General features: G+C 58.0%; 1 protein-coding gene across 15 annotated transcripts in view; it reads left to right on the forward strand.

The window, feature by feature from the left end:
• Nucleotides 1-18,032, forward strand: part of HTT (huntingtin) — a 137,239-nt gene that overhangs the window by 117,784 nt on the left and 1,423 nt on the right. For 7 of the 15 annotated variants that reach the window (XM_033856573.2, XM_033856571.2, XM_033856572.2 and 4 more), the window contains 17 exons: nt 553-730; nt 1,710-1,805; nt 4,153-4,340; nt 5,963-6,089; nt 7,534-7,634; nt 8,589-8,743; nt 9,103-9,242; nt 9,639-9,721; nt 10,199-10,317; nt 10,429-10,558; nt 12,190-12,345; nt 14,572-14,762; nt 15,032-15,146; nt 15,286-15,499; nt 15,812-15,917; nt 17,483-17,645; nt 17,806-17,966. In XM_033856573.2, coding sequence (XP_033712464.1) covers nt 553-730; nt 1,710-1,805; nt 4,153-4,340; nt 5,963-6,089; nt 7,534-7,634; nt 8,589-8,743; nt 9,103-9,242; nt 9,639-9,721; nt 10,199-10,317; nt 10,429-10,558; nt 12,190-12,345; nt 14,572-14,762; nt 15,032-15,146; nt 15,286-15,499; nt 15,812-15,917; nt 17,483-17,645; nt 17,806-17,966 — 2,423 coding nt within the window. The other 8 variants (XM_033856578.2, XR_004526584.2, XM_033856579.2 and 5 more) reach the window with 8 other exon arrangements.

The following is an 18,032-nucleotide window of genomic DNA, read 5'->3' on the forward strand; positions in this document are numbered from 1 at the left end:
TACGGTTACAGTACAGTGTGGCCCCTGCCAGCCATCACGTGCCCGTACGCCCTGCATCATCTCATTCGGGTCTCACTGCAACCCTGGGAGGTGGGCTGTTATTCCCGTTTTACAGATGAGAGAAGCAGGGCTTAAGAGGCTCAGCGACTTCACCCGCTGGGAAGTAGCCATTCCAGCATTTGAACCCCAGCGCGGCTGTCAGGTTCAGCCTCTGTGACTGAGCTGAGGCGAGGCCCTGGGCAGTGGGAGCCCCGAGGGAGAGCCCAGCCCGCCGGCTGTGTGGCCAGGGCAGGATGCTGGGGGCGGGCAGCCACATCAGGTTGGGCATTCTGCGTTCCACTCCCAGAGTGGGAGTGGGAGGGGGGTACTTCAGTGAGCAGGTGGGTCAGGATTGAACCGGAGGGAGCTGGGGATGGTGGCCCAAGAGACATCCCTCTGCAGGGAGCTTTGGACAGTTCCTCGACGGCCGGGGGTTCTCAGCTTCCCTGCCAGCCCCTGTGGCAGGAAGGAGGTGTGGGTCAAACCTGCATTAACACGCACCTGCCCCTCCAGGCCCTGTCGTGGCATTTGATCCACGAGCAGATCCCTCTGAGTCTGGACCTGCAGGCGGGCCTGGACTGCTGCTGCCTGGCTCTGCAGCTGCCCGGCCTCTGGAGCCTGCTCTCCTCCCCTGAGATGGTGACCCACGCCTGCTCTCTCATCCACTGTGTGCGGTTCATCCTAGAAGCCCGTGAGTCTACGACCGTGACGGTTTCTTTCCTTTGTCACTTGAACCAGTAATCAGCTCCGCAAATGTAGTCACAGACGTTCATTTTGTGCCACCTGTCTGCCAGGTGCTAAGTTGGAAATTGGGGGTGAAGAGGTGGATGAAGTATGGGCCTTGCCTCACTCTCCAGCATCTTGGGGTCTACCCTGGAATTTAACTTGAGTTTGCTTTTGCAGTCATTTTGTTTAGATTTTGGAATTCTAGCTTTCATTAAAAATACTTCTAATTTACGTCCCTTTGATTTCTGGTCCTAGTTGACTGTTTCATCCTTTTAGTCCTAGATGATCATAAGATTAATAAGATTGTATTCAAAAAATTACTTGTTTTCTATTATAGTTGGAATGCTTGTTTCTATACGGCATTGTAATACTAGTATATTGAAAAATAAAAGTGACTTACTCTTTTCAAGGGACAATGTCCTTAACAAGGGTCATTAGCCACAATTTTTAAAAATTGGACATTATAGTTTAACATGTTAGAGGGTGTCTTGAAGTTTTGTATTTTTAAATTAAGCATTATAGAGTGGTGTTTTGAAGAGTCATTGTTTAAATTGTTTTCATCTGTGCATTTGTAGTCAACTTGAAAACGAAGATCCAGGGGCTAATTTATCAAAGCCAGACTTCTTGGGGGTTGCATTGATGCTTTTAGCAGTAATGAATCATGAACCATCTGATAAAGACCTCCCAGGTTAGAGGTGGCAAACAGCAGACAGTGGGAAGGACTTGGAAATCCGAGTGAGCAGTCCAAATCCTTGCGCACTTTGGATTAACCTAGAGATTGATACCTGAGTCTGGTGCGTCTAAAATGGTCTAACGTTGATTCTAGGAAATCTAGACCTCATTTGACATAGTCTGTCACTTTGAAACGTTCATGAGGCTGCATGAATGTGAAAATCTGAATGAAAGGAATGGGAATTCTTCTGTTTGTTCTGTTGTGGTTTTAGTTGTGGTGCAGCCTGGGGACCAGCTTCTTAGTCCAGAAAGAAGGACGAACACCCCACAGGCCGCCAGAGAGGACGAAGTGGATGCAAACACACAGAGTACGTCTTACCGAGTGTCTTTGGGGGCTTGACATTCACTCACAGGAGAGACCTTTAAAGCGGTCAGTGTGGACGTGGGAAGCCGCCTGCCTTCACTTGGCTGCGTCCTGGCGCTCGTCCCCGAGTTCGGGGGCGATTCGAGGGGCTGCCTCGCACGTCCCGCTGGCGGGCACCCTCTGCTGTCTAGCTCCCTGTGAACCCCACACTCCGCTGGGGTGTCGTGCTCGTCGGGGAGCCTCCTGACCTCCATCCTCGCTCGCTTTCCCCCCGCTCCCCGCCTCTGTTTTCGCCCTGCACTTGCTGCTTCTGGGTCCTTTACCTCAGACTCCGAGCTCCTTGTGGGCAGGGTGTCCGTTTTCCTCCTCTGTGTTCTCACTGCTGTAAGTGATCAACACATGTTTGTTGAGTAACGAATGAATGAATAAAAATACTAAGAAACTTAAAGTTAGTGGAAATACCATGTGAATGTTAGGTAACCTGAGTGCCTGTTTCAGCCATATATTTTGGTGGACTTTTAAATGAAAATTCCTCCTCTCCCTGCAGAAAAAGAAAGAAAAGAAAAAAAATACACATCTCATTCATTTAAACCTATTCAAAATCATTTAAACCTAGATGTAGCCACGTACCTTAGTTTTTCATGTACTTTCTCCCGATTCAGGTATTTTACTCTGAAAATGGTGGCAAGGCACGTTGTGAGGAAAGCTTCTTGTCACCAGGGGCCTCCAGGCTCTTTCCCCAGAGGGTCTGGTGGGAATGCCAACCTGCAGCCTGTCCCACAAAGGGGGGAAGCAAATGCCCCGCCTGGCAGTTCTTGGCCGTCTTTCTTATGGAACACTCTTACTTGGAATATCGAAATCTTACCCATGCTCTGTTGGCTTAAGAAACATGCCTTTTTAGTAGCAGGTAGATAAATGCTTTGTGTCCTTTTTTGCCAGCTCTTGCTCAACCCCAGTTAACAACAAGAGTGTTCCTGTTGGTGGTGTTAAGATAGGAATTGTTCTTCTTGTCACCCACTCAAGGTTTTACAATTGCACAGCATCTAGAAGCAGTGGTGTTTTGTTCATAGCCAAGCTCTTCCCTGAGCCTCTGTCTTAAGACTCTGGTTCTGCCATCCCCGAGTCTGTGACTTAACGATTCCTTACTGACAACTGAGGAACGTGCAAACACTCACTTCCTGCTCAGCCACCTTGTGGCTGTGTGGCCTTAGCAAGTTACTACCCTGTGCTTCTGCAGTACGGATAAGAATAGTACTCCCCTGATGGGGCTGCCGTAGGATTAAGTACGTTAATCCACATAGAGAACCCATGACAAGTGCCAGGCTTGCTGTAAGTGCTCAGGGAATGTCACCGTATTTTAGTTGTAATTTGAATTTCCATTCCTCTGAAAATAGTTGCGGCTCTTCATGTGGTTGAGTCAGAGCAGGCAGGCCCACTGGCTGGAGCATGTTGAGTTTGGGTTAATATAATTGCGCTCATTCTCCACGGCCCCATTTAGGCTGGTTAATTTCATCCTGGCCAGAGGAGGAAGCGCGCTTTCCTTATCACCTCAGTAGGATGGTACCTCTTAAAGGTGGTCCCGGAAACTGTATTAAAGTCGCCCTTGTTTCTCTTAGTTCAGGGCTCGATTCCTTAAGTCCACTGGTCATTCCTTCTCTCTGTGAAGGAGTTGCCTAGACTGTTGAATCTCATGGACAGTGGATAGTATCCATCCACAACCCTAAACATTTATCAACTTGGCGAATAATTTTTTGGCACATACTCGATGCCAGGCTCAAAGTGAGGAAGAACGTGCCCCTGCCCTCGAGGCGCCGTGGTGCTTAAACCCTCAGGACGTGGGGTTTTCCTCAGCGTTCTGTCTCGGGGCTTCTCGGGTAGGACTCGGCAGCCCATCAGAACCCCACCACCAGCCACCAGAACCCCTGATCTTGGGGAAACGGTGAACCGAGGAATACGGCGTGGATCTCTCCACACCAGCCTAGGGGCGAGCGAGCACAGGGTCCTGGGAGAGCCAGAGAAAGCCAAAGCCCTGGGGACGGGCTGCAGCCTCCTCCTGGGCGTCAGCTGGCTGCACACACAGGGTGGCTGGGAGGCTGGGACCAGGTTCCAGGTGTTTGTGCCAGTCTTGGCAGATGTGAGAGGACTGCTTGTTTAGGTGGATGTGGAGGAGGTGAGATCTGTAGGCCTTCAGCGACCACCTAGAGTCCCATGGGCTCCACGTTCCTGGCGGGCGTGGCCGGCGGTGGGGCTGTGCCTACTATCTGCGAGGGTGGGAAGGTCAGGGGGAGGGATGGTGGGTTTGGGGTGTGTTTTGACAGAATGGTCCTCTGTCACCCACGGTGCCTGTTTAGACCCTCAGTATGTCACTGCAGCCTGTGGGATGGTGGCCGAGATGGTGGAGGCACTGCCGTTGGTGCTGGCCTTGGGTCATAAAAGGAACAGCAGCGCCCCGGCATTCCTCACGCCGGTGCTCAAGAACATCGTCATCAGCCTGGCCCGCTTGCCCCTCGTCAACAGCTACACGCGCGTCCCGCCCCTGGTGAGTCTGTCCCTCCCTTTGCACAGGACCCAAGTGATGGGGACACGCGGGCAGGCCCCAGCTCGGGACTCTGAGAGTGCAAAGCTGCTCAGATGCCCACTTGCGGTGGCCAGGGCGTTCCTTGGTTGCATTCGTGACACCGGGCTGGTTTCCTCGGGCGTGATGTGGCTCAGTCGTGAGTAGAAATGCTCCGAAATGGGGTGGGGCATCATCACATGACGAAATGAGATTTTTTTTCTCCCACGATGCTGGATGTGATTCCGAGGTCCTCAGGCTCCTCTGTTGAACGGGAGAGCAGAAATGATACCTCCTGGAGTGAGCGTTTCCCTTTAGGTAGTCACCCTCGGGGGAAGCTCGGGGGGTGTGGCACAGCTGCAGCTCCTCTGCTCTTTTAAAGCTGGCTTTGGAACCAGGGTCAGGTGGGCGTCGTCAGTGGGACCCGGCTCCACGTCACAGAGGGGCCTGGGCAGGCGGGCCGCGGACTGCAGGAGGCTGCACTGCTGCCCTCACACCTGCTGGAGGGAGAGATAGGGCGATGGGCTGGCACCCGCGGGCTGTAGCCGGCAGGGGGAGGTGGGCCGGGACCGAGAGGCAGGCGCTTGTTGCCGCCTGGAGGGGTGCGTGCCCGCTGGCGGGGCTCAGCCTCTGTGCGTGTGAGGTTCTGCAGCGGCTGCACCGAGGCCGTGGTGCGCCCCGACCCCGAGGGTTTTGCTGTGGGAGCCCTTTCTGGGGAAAAACCCAGTGACGTGCTGTCCTGGGGTCGCCGTGGAAACTGGGAGTTGTGGGTGTTGGTGAAACCCGGCACCCCGGGGTGGGGAGAGCTGGGGAAGTCAAGTGTGGGTCTCAGCCTGGGCGCCACGCTTGGGCCGTCGCTGCAGTTGTCGAGACGGCTCACCTTTGGGTGGGAGCGGGGAGCCGATGCAGGCGGGCACAGTCCAGAGGCTTCGATGGCTGGCCCGGACGTGGGAAGAGCCGCCCAGACCACGCACGCCATAGATGAAACTCTGCGAGCGTGGGCTTGAACCCACGCGGCTCCACGACCCTCTCACGGGACGTTCAGGAGGGTTTGGGGAGCAGGTGAGAGGCTGAGAGGGCGTCTTCCAGAGGCCAGTGGGCGCTGGGGCTGCGGGGGCCAGCCGGCCACCTCCTCGAGGCCCACGTGGCCGGCTTTGGGGATGCAGAGTGCGAGCTCTGGCCGGCTGCGGCCTGTGTCCTCCGAGGGGGTCAGCTCGGCCAGTTGGGAGCTGGGCTTCTGCTGCTGGGCAGCCTCGGCGCCTCTGGTGTGCGTGGCAGCACCAGACGACAGAGCTGGACTTGACGGAGTTTACAAACGGCTGGCGTGGCTCTTGTCGTGCCTGCTCGCGGTAAATATTGCTGTGTGCGGCCGAACCTTACGTGCTCCTGCCAGCCTCTAAGGGTTGGGGGCACCTGCGCGGGCGGCCCTGGGCAGGTCTGGGAGCCCCCGCGGCACCAGCGCCCAGGGCCCTCCCTCCGCCGTGTCTGCGCTCAGGAAGAGGTGGCCCGCCAGGGAGCTGCGCCTAGAGGAAGCGTGTTTCCTGGCTCCCTCGCGGTTCGGCCATCCTGACTTGACTCGGGAGACTGTGTCTCTTTCATCCTCTCAGGTGTGGAAGCTCGGATGGTCACCCAAACCAGGAGGGGATTTTGGCACCGTGTTCCCCGAGATCCCCGTGGAGTTCCTCCAGGAAAAGGAAGTCTTCAAAGAGTTCATCTACCGCATCAATACGCTAGGTAGTCCGGGTCTCCCCTCCGAGGTGGTTACACGTCATCACGTGCCTGCCCTGGGGGAGCCAGGGCTGCAGTAGTGGGACCCGTCTTCTCCTTTTATTCCACAAAAGAGTTAAGGCATAACGTAATCGTGAATACGTTCTGTAATGTACACAAAGCTGTCACGGTGAGAAGTTTGATCCAAGTGTGTGCGTGTGTGTGAGTTTAATGCCAGATTTTCCCGTGTCAGGCTTGTTTCCGGTCAGGAAGGGCACCCTAGTAATTGGAAATGCTAAGGCACATTCAGCCTTTGTGTAGCACCTAAGCTAAAGGGCAGCAGTGATTCCCTCTGAGTGCTTCCTATGTGGTCACTGGTGCCCCTTTTCTCGGATGCAGAACCGGGAGCCTGGGCGGGATGGAGCCAGAGGTGGCAGGGGGAAAGTAGGCTTTAGGTGGACAATACTGGGCTTTGTGTAGTGTGGGGCAGGTCATTTTAACCTCTGGCCTCAACACCCGCATTCTTGTCACTTGTAGCCCTAATACAAGTGACATGGCCACCTCCACCTCCAAGGTCACGGGTGGGGACGTTAGCGCAGCCCTTGAAACAGTCGTTCATCAAACAGCACCTTGAGTGCAGCTTGTGACGATGGTGCTTGAGGGTGGCCCCTCAGAGGTGCCTTCCCCGAGGGCTTGAGCACACACACCCCCGCTAGATTACATTCTTTTTTGTGTGTGTGTGGTACGCGGGCCTCTCAGTGTTGTGGCCTCTCCCGTTGAGGAGCACAGGCTCCAGACGTGCAGGCTCAGCGGTCATGGCTCAGGGGCCCAGCCGCTCCACGGCATGTGGGATATTCCCAGACTGGGGCACGAACCTGTGTCCCCTGCATCGGCAGGCGGACTCTCAACCACTGCGCCACCAGGGAAGCCCCTAGATTACATTCTTTTTTGACCTACTGTTCTTCTTGGTGGTGTCAGAGGGACCAGCGCTTTGACTTTTCTAACAGCTGTACTGAGGTGGAATTCACACAGCACACCCTTCACCCACTCAGAAGTGCAGTTCTGTGGTCTGGGGTGTACACTCAGTCTGGGGATGTGATTTCTGGAGGACTGTCCAACCCTCTGGTGAGCAGGGTAGAAGCGGCTCAGACCCCATTTGAGCGTAGCCTGCTCAGATGTCCCTTTACTTCATTGCGTCTACACGGCAGGGCTCCAGAGGGTGCCTCTCACCAGGCTACCTGGGCTGAACTCAGCCTGGCCTCTTGTGGGCCTTTGGACCTGTGTGCTTCCGTCTCGTCACCACTGGGCTCGGCCGGCAGTGTTGCCGCGTCACAGCGCTGCCGTGAGGGTCCAGGGAGCGGCTGTATGTGGCGCCTGGGCCAGTGAGAGCCGGAGGGCCCAGCTGCCACATGGCATCGAAAAGTCTGAGCAGCAGGGGACCCTCTGTCTAAAGTGACATTTGCATTTCTAGGGTGGACCAGCCGTACCCAGTTTGAGGAAACGTGGGCCACCCTCCTCGGTGTCCTGGTGACTCAGCCCCTCGTGATGGAGCAAGAGGAGAGCCCCCCCGAAGTAAGGCCGCGGGTGGGCGCCGGTGTCTGCTGGCCGGCGCACGGGCACTTACAGCAGCTCGCGAGCCGTGCGTGCTGGGAGAGGCAGGGCAGCAAGCTCTTACTTTTCTGTCTCACCGTGTTTTTAAAAGGTAGCCAGATCATGTCATGACTGGTGTTCCAGAGCAGGAATGAGCCTCCCCAAGGTCTGGGTACCCTAGAATCGCGGCCGGAGTGCCTTTACCACAGTGCACTGCCCTTTCAGGGTCAGTAGCATTATGTCCTTTCTTGAAAATATTTTTCAGTTTTGTTTCTCAATATTCAGGGTACAGTGGGTAGCAACATTTCATCAAAATGAAAAGGCACGTCACAAAGGCCACACATACGTACCTGTGTTCATTTGTCTTGACTGTTTTGCGAAAATTTTATCAGGCTTCTTGGGGTATTAATGCATATTATGTTACTTTAATATTAATTAAAAAACATGTTCAGATAAAGCAAAGCCTGAAACATTAAGTCATAAGATACGTTTTTAATTCTGACGGAAGGTATGGTATGAACGTCCAGAAATGGCAGTTCAAAGAGTATGTATGTCAGGAATCATCAGGGTTGTCTTTCACAGGTGTGGAACTAACAGGGTGTCATATGCAGAGTCCCTAAAATCAGTGAGGAAATTTAAGGACAGTTTCTTAAAAAGTAATTCCTGTTTGGAGGTTTGTGCCTGTAGGAGACCTTGCTTTCAAAAGCAGCCATTTGCCCGTCAGAGTCATCTCAAACCACAGATGTGTGTGGGTTCTGGTGAACTGACGCAGACACAACAGGACCCTGGCTGGGAAGGCACATCCCTCTGTTGCACTTGGGGGGGCCCCGCCCTCAAGGCCACGTGGCTGGACAGCCACGGCCCGCAGCGTCTGCCCACAGGCGGGGCAGCGGTGTTGCCTGTGTTGTGACTTGGTGACGTGGGCTCCCCTTCCAGGAAGACACGGAGAGGACCCAGATCCACGTCCTGGCCGTGCAGGCCATCACCTCCCTGGTGCTGAGCGCGATGACTGTGCCTGTTGCCGGCAACCCAGCCGTGAGCTGCCTGGAGCAGCAGCCCCGGAACAAGCCCCTGAAAGCTCTCGGCACCAGGTTTGCCCGAGAAGCCGCGTGTCTCCAGGGGCGGCCTCGGTGGGAGCAGGGAGGCGCCAGGGTGCCCTTGCCTTTGCTTCCGGAATTAAAGACAGAAACCCCGTGCGGGGGGTGCAGACCCAAAGTGGCTGGCTGGCTGAGGCCTGATGACTCGGGCATCCGGTGTGGAGGGCAGATTCCGAAGGAGCTGACAGAGCACCTGTGCAGGGCCTGCGGACGGGAACCGCCCACAGAGGGTGTGGGCCCGGGGCTTGGAGGTGCCTGTGTTTCCTTGAGGCAAAGCTGGGGGAAGCCTGGCAGTTTCCACTTGTAAGATTCGGAGGAACCAGATGTTCTGTAACCTTTGTTCTGAACCTTAGGTTTGGGAGGAAGTTGAGCATCATCAGAGGAATCGTAGAGCAGGAAATTCAAGCGATGGTTTCAAAGAGGGAGAATATCGCCACCCATCATCTGTACCAGGCGTGGGACCCCATCCCTTCTCTGTCTCCAGCTACTACAGGTACCTGTGGGGAGAGGGCCGGGTGTCCCTGGGGCTTGCGGGGAGGACGGGTTGAGTGTGGGTGTCAGCTTATGCCCTGGGCCGGTGGGCACAGCTGGACAGCCCTGGCGCCGAGGCAGGGTCCCAGGAGGGCCCGTCCACCAAAGCTGTCGTCTGGGCTCCCAGAGGGCCGCCGGCTGGGTAGTCGCCTCGTTCGCGGCTACTGACTCTTAGCTTTTACACCTCAGCCCACAACCGGTTCCTGTTCAGAGTCTGAAGCTGGTCTGTTACAGAGAAAAAGTGATAATTCAGCATCGCCCTGCTGGCCCTGCCGGCTTAACGGGTTGTGAAGGGATAGAGCACCTCCGAGCCCCTCGCGGCCGTGCGGGCGGCACTCACGCGCCCTTGCTCCCGCAGGTGCCCTCACCAGCCACGACAAGGTCCTGCTGCAGGTCAACCCCGAGCGGGAGCTGGGGAACACGAGCTACAACCTTGGCCAGGTCAGTCCCCCAGCCTCCGTCCAGCGTGAGGCCCCATGGGGCGCGTGGGGACCGGGGGGCCTGTCGGGGTTCTCAAGCTCCTCCCCACCGCGCCCTCTGCAGAGTAAGCATGGCATTCTGTTGCATTTGTGGGGGGCTTTGTTAAGCAAGTAATTCAGAGAAACGGGGTCCTCAAGTGACTGCCAGTGAGGACAAGTTTTGAAGAGAGGTCTCACGTTCTGGTTCAGTTTTGTGCCGAGACCTCACGCAGATGTCCGTTAGGAGTGAAAGTGTCCTTCCCTAGAGGCTCTTTCCTTCCCTCTCCTCGGCCGCTGCCGCCCGGCGCTTCATCAGGCCCTGAGTCCTGAAGGCAGAGCGCCCGGCAGCCCTGCTGAGTGCTGGGAGCTGCTCGCCTCCGGGGCCCCGGGCCGCACCTGCGGCTCCGCGCCCCTTGCCTCCGGCCCTGAGCGTCAGCTCCCTGTCCTGTGCCCCTTGAAGGTGTCCATCCGCTCCGTGTGGCTGGGGAGCAGCGTCACGCCCCTGAGAGAGGAGGAGTGGGCCGAGGAGGAGGAGGCCCCCGCGCCGTCGTCCCCGCCCACGTCTCCAGTCAGCGCCAGGTTCCCGTCTGCCTTCTGTGTTCAAGCGCTCGGAGAGCTCTGATTAGTCACTTGACTTTCTGGGCTGCCTCTGGAAATGAACCTCTCATCTCTGTTGGGGGGACATTGCAGGAAACACCGGGCTGGAGTCGACATCCATTCCTGTTCGCAGTTTTTGCTCGAGTTGTACAGTCGCTGGATCCTGCCGTCAAGTTCAGCCAGGAGGACCCCCGTCATCCTGATCAGCGAGGTGGTGCGGTCGGTGCGTTTGCCTCCCCCCCTGCCTCCCGCCCGGGGTTCCCGGTCTCTGGGCGCCCGTGCGGGGACGCGTAGACACAGGTGGAGGATGTAGTACTTCTGGAGCCAGTGAAGGAGCGGTTTCCGCTGGTCCAGTCACTGGCAGTGACACCCATCAGTCCAGCGGGGGTGTCGTGGGGACGGCACGTTAACCGTAAGGTCTGAAGGGTCACCGTCCTTGTCCACGTTGTCTCCTCGGGGGCTTGTGACAGACGGTCCCCTGACCACCAACCCACGGACCACCCAACCACCAAATTGGTGCTTGAGAAGCACCAATTTAGAGCAGTTGTTCTCCAGCTGTCGGCCAGGGGATTTCTCTGCATCCTTGAGATTGGTGGGGACCCCAAGGAGCGTTGGTGTCTGTCGGTGACATCCATCCGTGCTTGCAGTATTGGAAGTCACATCTGAGAAGGTTTAAAAGTTACTTATTCAGTGCTGGCTTCTCTACGTCACCCAGGTTAGCCATCCAGCAAGGAGAGATGCCCAGTTACTGGAACCGTCTTGTTACCTGTGCAGCACAGAGTTTTTATTATTTTTACCGAGAGATGTCTCTTTTAGGTAAAGACAGACTTTTTTTCTTCCAAGTCTGTTTTTCTCAATACTCCTTTAAAGTTTTCTAAATTGTTTCATATCTGGTCAAGTTGAGATTTTTAAGAACCTCATTTTTAATTTGTAATGTAAGTTACAAATTGATTTTTTCAAAAAAGTCAACAAGTTTAAGTACTGCTAAAGAGCTTAAATTTTTAAAAGTTATCCATTTAAAAATAATAAGGATAACAATTTCTATTTTAAAATAATCTTTTTAAATTAGTTTTTGTACGCTTTTGCAAATCTCTTTAATGTCTGGCTCATTAGAAGTCCCCTGAGGGGACTTCCCTGGTGGTCCAGTAGTTAGGAGTCCACGCTTCCACTGCAGGGAACGAGGGTTCAGTCCCTAGTCAGGGAACTAAGATCCCACATGCCGCATGGCGCGGCCAAGACACTTGTATCTCCTCTGCACTCAGTCTGTTAATATTAAATAATTTCTAGAAAATACCACTGTACAGTTGGGAGAGCACAGGAGAGAAAGGCAAGTAGGGTCTTAGCGTTTTTAGGAAAATAGTTTTGACCTTGTGGCCCTGAGAGGCTCACCTAAGAAGTGCTCTTTTAGATGACTTGCTGAGTGTCCTGCTGGCTTGTTGGTTCAGCTCACCTGGGCCCTCTGAGAAAGGGCCGACCCCAGCCTTCCCTCACGCTCCTAAGGAAAAAGGGCCTTCATGCCTAATCAAAGTTTGTTTTTAGACGTAATGTGAACACTGAACGTTTCGGGGAGACAAAAAGAATCATCGCCAAAGCATTAATTTCCGACATGATCACCCATTTCTCCGTTCCGGGGCTTTGGGTAGCTTCGCCGGCGGTGGCCTGGGGGTGGGTTCCCACGCGGCAGCAGTGTGTGCGTACAGGCACTGGGAGGACGTGCGGGTACAGGGTTACAGTGTAGGTTAGGTTTCCAGGTTTTGTTGGTTGCTTTTCCCGGTCAGGGCCCCTGTGAAGTACCGCGTCGCGCACCTCCCATAGCGTAACTCACCCCTTCCTGCCCGCATGTCCCGTCGCCAGCTTCTCGTGGTCTCAGACTTGTTTACGGAGCGCAGCCAGTTTGAGACGATGTACCTGACGCTGACAGAGCTGCGGAGGGTGCACCCTTCGGAAGACGAGATTCTCCAACAGTACCTGGTACCCGCCACCTGCAAGGCGGCCGCCGTCCTCGGGATGGTGAGTGGGAGGCGGCGTGGGGCCTGGGCGCGCGTCGCTGTGGAGTGTGCGGGGCTGGGCGAGCCTCGGCTGGGGCTCCTGTCCCCTGGTCCCTCAGGTTATCCCGGTGCCTGGCCCTGGACGGGCTCGGCTGTGCCGGCGGGGCAGCGGGGCTGGCTCCTCCTGGACGGTCGCCCACGGCCCACAGCGCCCCACCCTCCTCCCCCGTGTGCTGCCGCCCTCCGTGCTCCCGGTCCCCAGGGCCTCCTCCCGGGGCCGTTTGTCTCTGACCCTGCGCTCCCACCCCCGGAGCTGGGTCCTGTGCTCTGTTCTGAGCCCGGGGCCTGGGCGGGCCTCCTCCTGAGCCTCGTAGCTGTGCCTCTAGCTGATCGGGACTCGCCACCTTCTGTGGCCACATCACCACGCGGTACAGACGCAGGAAGTACTGACCGCGGGCCCGGCCATTTCTTAGGGCGTGTTAAAATGCAGCCCTGCCGTTGGAGGCAGATAGCGTGACTCCAGGCCACGTGGCACCTGCCGGCCACTGCTGCTTCTCACTCACGTCTCCTGGAATCCAGCGCTATGCTAGAATAGAGACTCGTTCCCTGAACAAACGCAGGGGTGGCCGCCGTGAGCCAGGCATTTGGGCCCATCAGCGAGGGGCAGGGTGGCACCCAGGTGCCTCTCCCACATCCCACACCCATGCTGTCTGTCCTGACTGCGCTGCCATTTGCAGAGCTCCCCCTCGTGCCCCACACACGCTGTGTACAGGCTGGCGGAGGTGGGGCCGCCATGATCCCACCTGCTCCCGAGGAGGCCAAGGCAGGGGGCTGCTGACTTGCTCCAGGTCGCACAGGACGGGGCAGACGTGGGGTGTGAGCTGGGGTCTACGACTGGAGCCCTGACCATCCCCTCCTTCCCGACTGTTCCCCCATTGAATTTGTCCCTCCGAGCCAAGGCCCAGAGTAGGTACCATTCATCCTGGGTGGCCTTCGGCCTTGGGGCCACCGTCCAGGGAACAGAAACAATGAGTCCCTTCCGCTGAGCAGACAGCTCTTCCAAGTGTCGGCCCTCTGGGTGTGGAGAGGGAGGTACGTGCAGCCAGGCTTGAAGGGGTCCTCTTGTCCTTGCGGGAGTTTCAAGTGCTGGGTCTGTTTTCATGGTAATTGTGTTTGTGCTCTGGCCTAGATCCCTGAGGGAAATGTTGTGTTGTCAGTAAATGGAACGAGTGATCGTGGTTTTCAAGAAGAGGCTTAGGCAGGATGGCGCGGGACGTGGACTCCCGGCCGGTGTGAAGGGCAGCGCACTTTCCCTCAGGGCGCTCTCTCTGCACATCGTGGCCTGTGCCCCTGCGCCCCGTGCAGCACCGGCGTTCCCGTTGCCCAGTGTGGTGGTAGCGGTGCCCTGCAGCGGGTCCTGGTGGTGGCCCTGGGTGCGGGCAGGAGGGGTAGGAGTCTCAGCAGTGTCACGTCCTCGGGGGCCACAGGACAGTTCCGGGGGCTGCCGGGCCGGGCAGCCTCTGCGGCTTTTGCAGAGCGAGACAAGGCCCTCGGCCAGCAGTGGCCGCCTGTGTCTGGGCAAGGTGGCCTGTGAAGAGCAGTGGTCGCCATCTCTGCCTTGTGAAGGGTCTTCTCTGATGCAAAGCCGATCTGAAGTGCGGAGTGTGGTGCTGAGTGTTTAGGTCCCTACCCCTCTCCATCCTGCTTAGGCTGCAGAGGGAAACTAAGACCATTTTCCTACAAGTTAGCATAGGCTGCTGTGCGGGTCCCCAAGGCCACACCAGGAGGACACGCAGGGCTCACGTACACTCAGGGCTCTGATCCGTCACAGCGAAGGGCTGTGCAGCAGAACCACCGAAGGGCGAGGGCCTGGGGGCGAGCTTCCAGAACCCCGTCCCGTGGAGTCACGCGGGCCACACTCCACCCCCAGCGACACGCTGTCCCCAGGGAAGCTCGTCAGAGACGCAGAACCGGGGCTCTCATTGCGGGCCCGCAGGCTCCGCAGGCCCCTCTGCCGGGCACACACCGAACTCCAGCCCCGGGGAGGGGGGAAGGGTGTCAGCACAGACACAGCAGGGGAGGCCCAGGGAGCCCCCCATCCCGACACCCCAGCTCCCGGACGCCAGCCCCGCACGCAGGCCTCGCAGAGGGCTCTGTTCTGCACACCGGCCCGACCGCAGCGTGAGGCCAGCCTCTCTCGGCGCCCCACGGCACTGTGAGGCTAGCCTCCGCGTGTGCTGCGCCCTAGGACAAGGCCGTGGCAGAGCCGGTCAGCCGGCTGCTGGAGAGCACGCTCAGGAGCGGCCATCTGCCCAGCAGGATCGGAGCCCTGCATGGCGTCCTCTACGTGCTGGAGTGCGACCTCCTAGACGACACCGCAAAGCAGCTCATCCCGGTCATCAGCGACTATCTCCTCTCCAACCTCAAAGGCACAGCCCAGTGAGTGGCAGCGGCCAGGACCTCCTGCTGCTGTCTCCCTCCAGGGCTTCTGTCTGACCAGAGGTGGGGGGCTGTGAGAAGTGACGTTGCACATTTCAAAGCGTATGTCAGACCCCGGCCGTATCATGGGCAGGGGTCAGCAGGAACCCAGGCGGGCACCCTTCTCACAGGGACAGTGGCTGCGGTCACTGAGAGAGGAGGATACCACGTGCCATCAGGTGAGAGTAGCCACCACGCGTGGCTGAGCCTGGCCCTTGTCTCGTTCTCAGCTGCGTGAACATCCACAGCCAGCAGCACGTGCTGGTGATGTGTGCCACGGCCTTCTACCTGATTGAGAACTACCCTCTGGACGTCGGGCCGGAGTTCTCCGCATCCATCATACAGGCGAGGGGGAACGGGCGTGGGCTCCGTGCTCCGGGACCTGTGCCGTGGGGCCCGTGGTGGTTTTCATCTGGGAGAAGGTGCATGAGCGACAGGAGGCCAGATGTGCCTCTTTGACTGGGAGGTCTTCCTTCCTGTCCAGATGTGTGGGGTGATGCTGTCTGGAAGCGAGGAGTCCACCCCGTCCATCGTGTACCACTGTGTCCTGAGGGGCCTGGAGCGCCTCCTGCTCTCCGAGCAGCTCTCCCGGCTGGATGCGGAGTCCCTGGTCAAGCTGAGCGTGGACAGAGTGAACGTGCACAGCCCGCACCGCGCCATGGCGGCCCTGGGCCTGATGCTCACCTGTATGTACACAGGTGAGCAGGGGGCCACCCGTGCCCAGCGGGTCAGTGCCGCTGAGCTCCGGAAGCACAGGACGCAGACCACAGGCCCCTCCAGTTCTCAAGGTTGCAGAGCTGTGCGGGTGTCGGAACCCCGCCTGGGAGCGGGTCTGCAGACAGACCCCTGGGCCCTGTGTGGCTGGGCTGGGCCCTGGGGTGCTGGGGGCTCCCGCCACCTGGTCTCAGATCATCTCTAGGTGTTTAGTAAACTCCTGCGTGAGTTCCAGGCCCTGTTTACAGAGCCTGTCCAGTTTTACAAATGAAAAGACCTGACCGGCTTTGTTTCAGGAAAAGAGAAAATCAGTCCAGGCAGAACCTCAGACCCCAGCCCTGCCGCCCCTGACAGCGAGTCAGTGATCGTGGCCATGGAGCGTGTGTCTGTTCTTTTTGACAGGTAAGAATGGAGCCTGCCCTGCCCTGCCCTGCCCTGCCCTGCCCTGCCCTGGAGCGTTAGCCGGGAGCTGCTGCTTCCTACACACCCGCTCTGCTCTCAGCCCACCTGTGCCCTGAGCGCGCTCGCGCTGCCCTCGGGCTCTGCTACAGCCGCCAGTCCTAGGAGCCCAGCGCCCTGTCCCCAGTGCCGGCGTGTCTGCTGAAGGCGAGGGGCGGTGCCGGCCATGTGGTGGTGTCAGGAGGGCCTGTAATGAGACAGGGCGTGCAGCCCTGGTCGGTAACGGGACTGGCCATCAGACCTGCTGCCTTGTGAGAGGAGTCTTGGAGCCACGTTTGCAGTGGCTCAGGAGGCTTCGGCAGACCGTGGTACAGACTTAAATGACAGACGTCTTTGAGAGCCTGCCCCCGACGTGTGTGCCCTCGTGTCCAGGACTGGCTCAGTTTGCGGTCCTGCAGAATGGGTGAGGGGGCCTCGTCCGGCTTTGCCCCGGGCCTCCTGGTCCAGGCGACGTGCTGTGTCTGTGGCCTTGGGGCAGCCGACTCCGCACCACTCAGCCTGACAGGTCTGGTCAGCTCGGTCAGCAGGAGGCCATTTGGGGTTTCACAAGAGCACACTTAGCAGGACTTTCTCCGTCTGCTCTGGCCAGGTGAGGGGCTGTGGGAAGCTGAGCGCGTGGGCTGTTTTCACGTTGAGCGTTGAAAGCGTTTACAGTCATTCTTCCCTCACATTCTTCGGGCCCCTCCACGGTGGGCAGAGCCGCCCACGCAGGCCCCTGCCCATGTGGGGCTTGCATTCCCACGCCTGCTGGTGGGATAAACACTTCAGCCAGTGCAGTGCCGGCGTTCAGCCTGACCACCCTCCAGACACGCGGGGGGACACTGGCTTGACAAAGCTGACTTTCAGTTGTGAGTATCGCCCATGCTGGGCAGCGGCTGGCGTCTGCAGGCAGGTGGGACAGGCACGCCTGGGCCAGTTTCTGGGTCCCTTCTGGTGCTTTTCAGTCACACATAGCTTTCCTGTACGGTCGTCTCTCGGTGTCCACGGGGATTGGTTCCGGGACCCCCACAGATTCCAAACTCTGCTGATGCTCAAGTCCCTGGCATAAAATAGTGGAGAGCACTCCGCCTCTGTGTCCTCGGGCTCTGCCTTCACCCAGCCAACCGCGGAGTGAAGTGCGGGTGCGGAACCCGCGGATACGGAGGGCCAGCGGTGTGTGCTAACGGTACGGTAGCGTGAGTAGCCTGCTGGCCGCCTGCCCAGCTGGCACCTGGAAGGACGCTGCCCAAGATGCCCGTTGAGGGGAGGTGGCAGGAGGGCACCAGGGACAGGCGGGAGAGAAGGGGGCCTGGCGAGATGCTGACAGGTTCCAGGAGCGTGTGGACACTGGTGAGGACAGGCCCGAACGAGGACGTGCTTCTGTTACGACTGACTTAATTCCCCCATAATGCCACTGCCCCAAACCATTTCTGCTTGTTACTCCAGGACCCCTTTTTGGCTTGGGGGCCCCTGTGCGGGTGGGGAGCCCTGGGCAGGGCAAGGCTCTGATCCATGTCTCCTCCCTGCAGGATCAGGAAGGGGTTTCCCTGTGAAGCCAGAGTGGTGGCGCGGATCCTCCCCCAGTTTCTAGACGACTTCTTCCCGCCCCAGGACGTCATGAACAAGGTCATTGGAGAGTTTCTGTCCAACCAGCAACCGTACCCGCAGTTCATGGCCACCGTAGTGTACCAGGTGAGGGCCCGGTGCAGAGGAGCCCCCAGACCAGGTGCCTACTACCCTCTGAAGTGTCGGTCCCGGGGACTTGCCAGTTCCTCCCCTTGAAGCCAGCCACCACTCTTTCCCCGAAGCCGGTGTTGACGGGGTGGCCCCCCGGGGCTCTCTGCCCTTGCAGGTGTTCCAGACTCTGCACAGCACAGGGCAGTCGTCCATGGTCCGGGACTGGGTCATGCTGTCCCTCTCCAACTTCACGCAGAGGACTCCGGTTGCCATGGCCATGTGGAGCCTCTCCTGCTTCTTTGTCAGCGCTTCCACTAGCCCGTGGGTTTCGGCCATGTATCCTTCCCTGGGTCCTGGGGCCCCGCGGGACGTAGCACTCAGGGGCAGCACTTCCGTCAACAT

The sequence above is a fragment of the Tursiops truncatus genome, chromosome 5 (assembly GCF_011762595.2).
Source record: "Tursiops truncatus isolate mTurTru1 chromosome 5, mTurTru1.mat.Y, whole genome shotgun sequence".
Lineage (NCBI taxonomy): Eukaryota > Metazoa > Chordata > Mammalia > Artiodactyla > Delphinidae > Tursiops > Tursiops truncatus.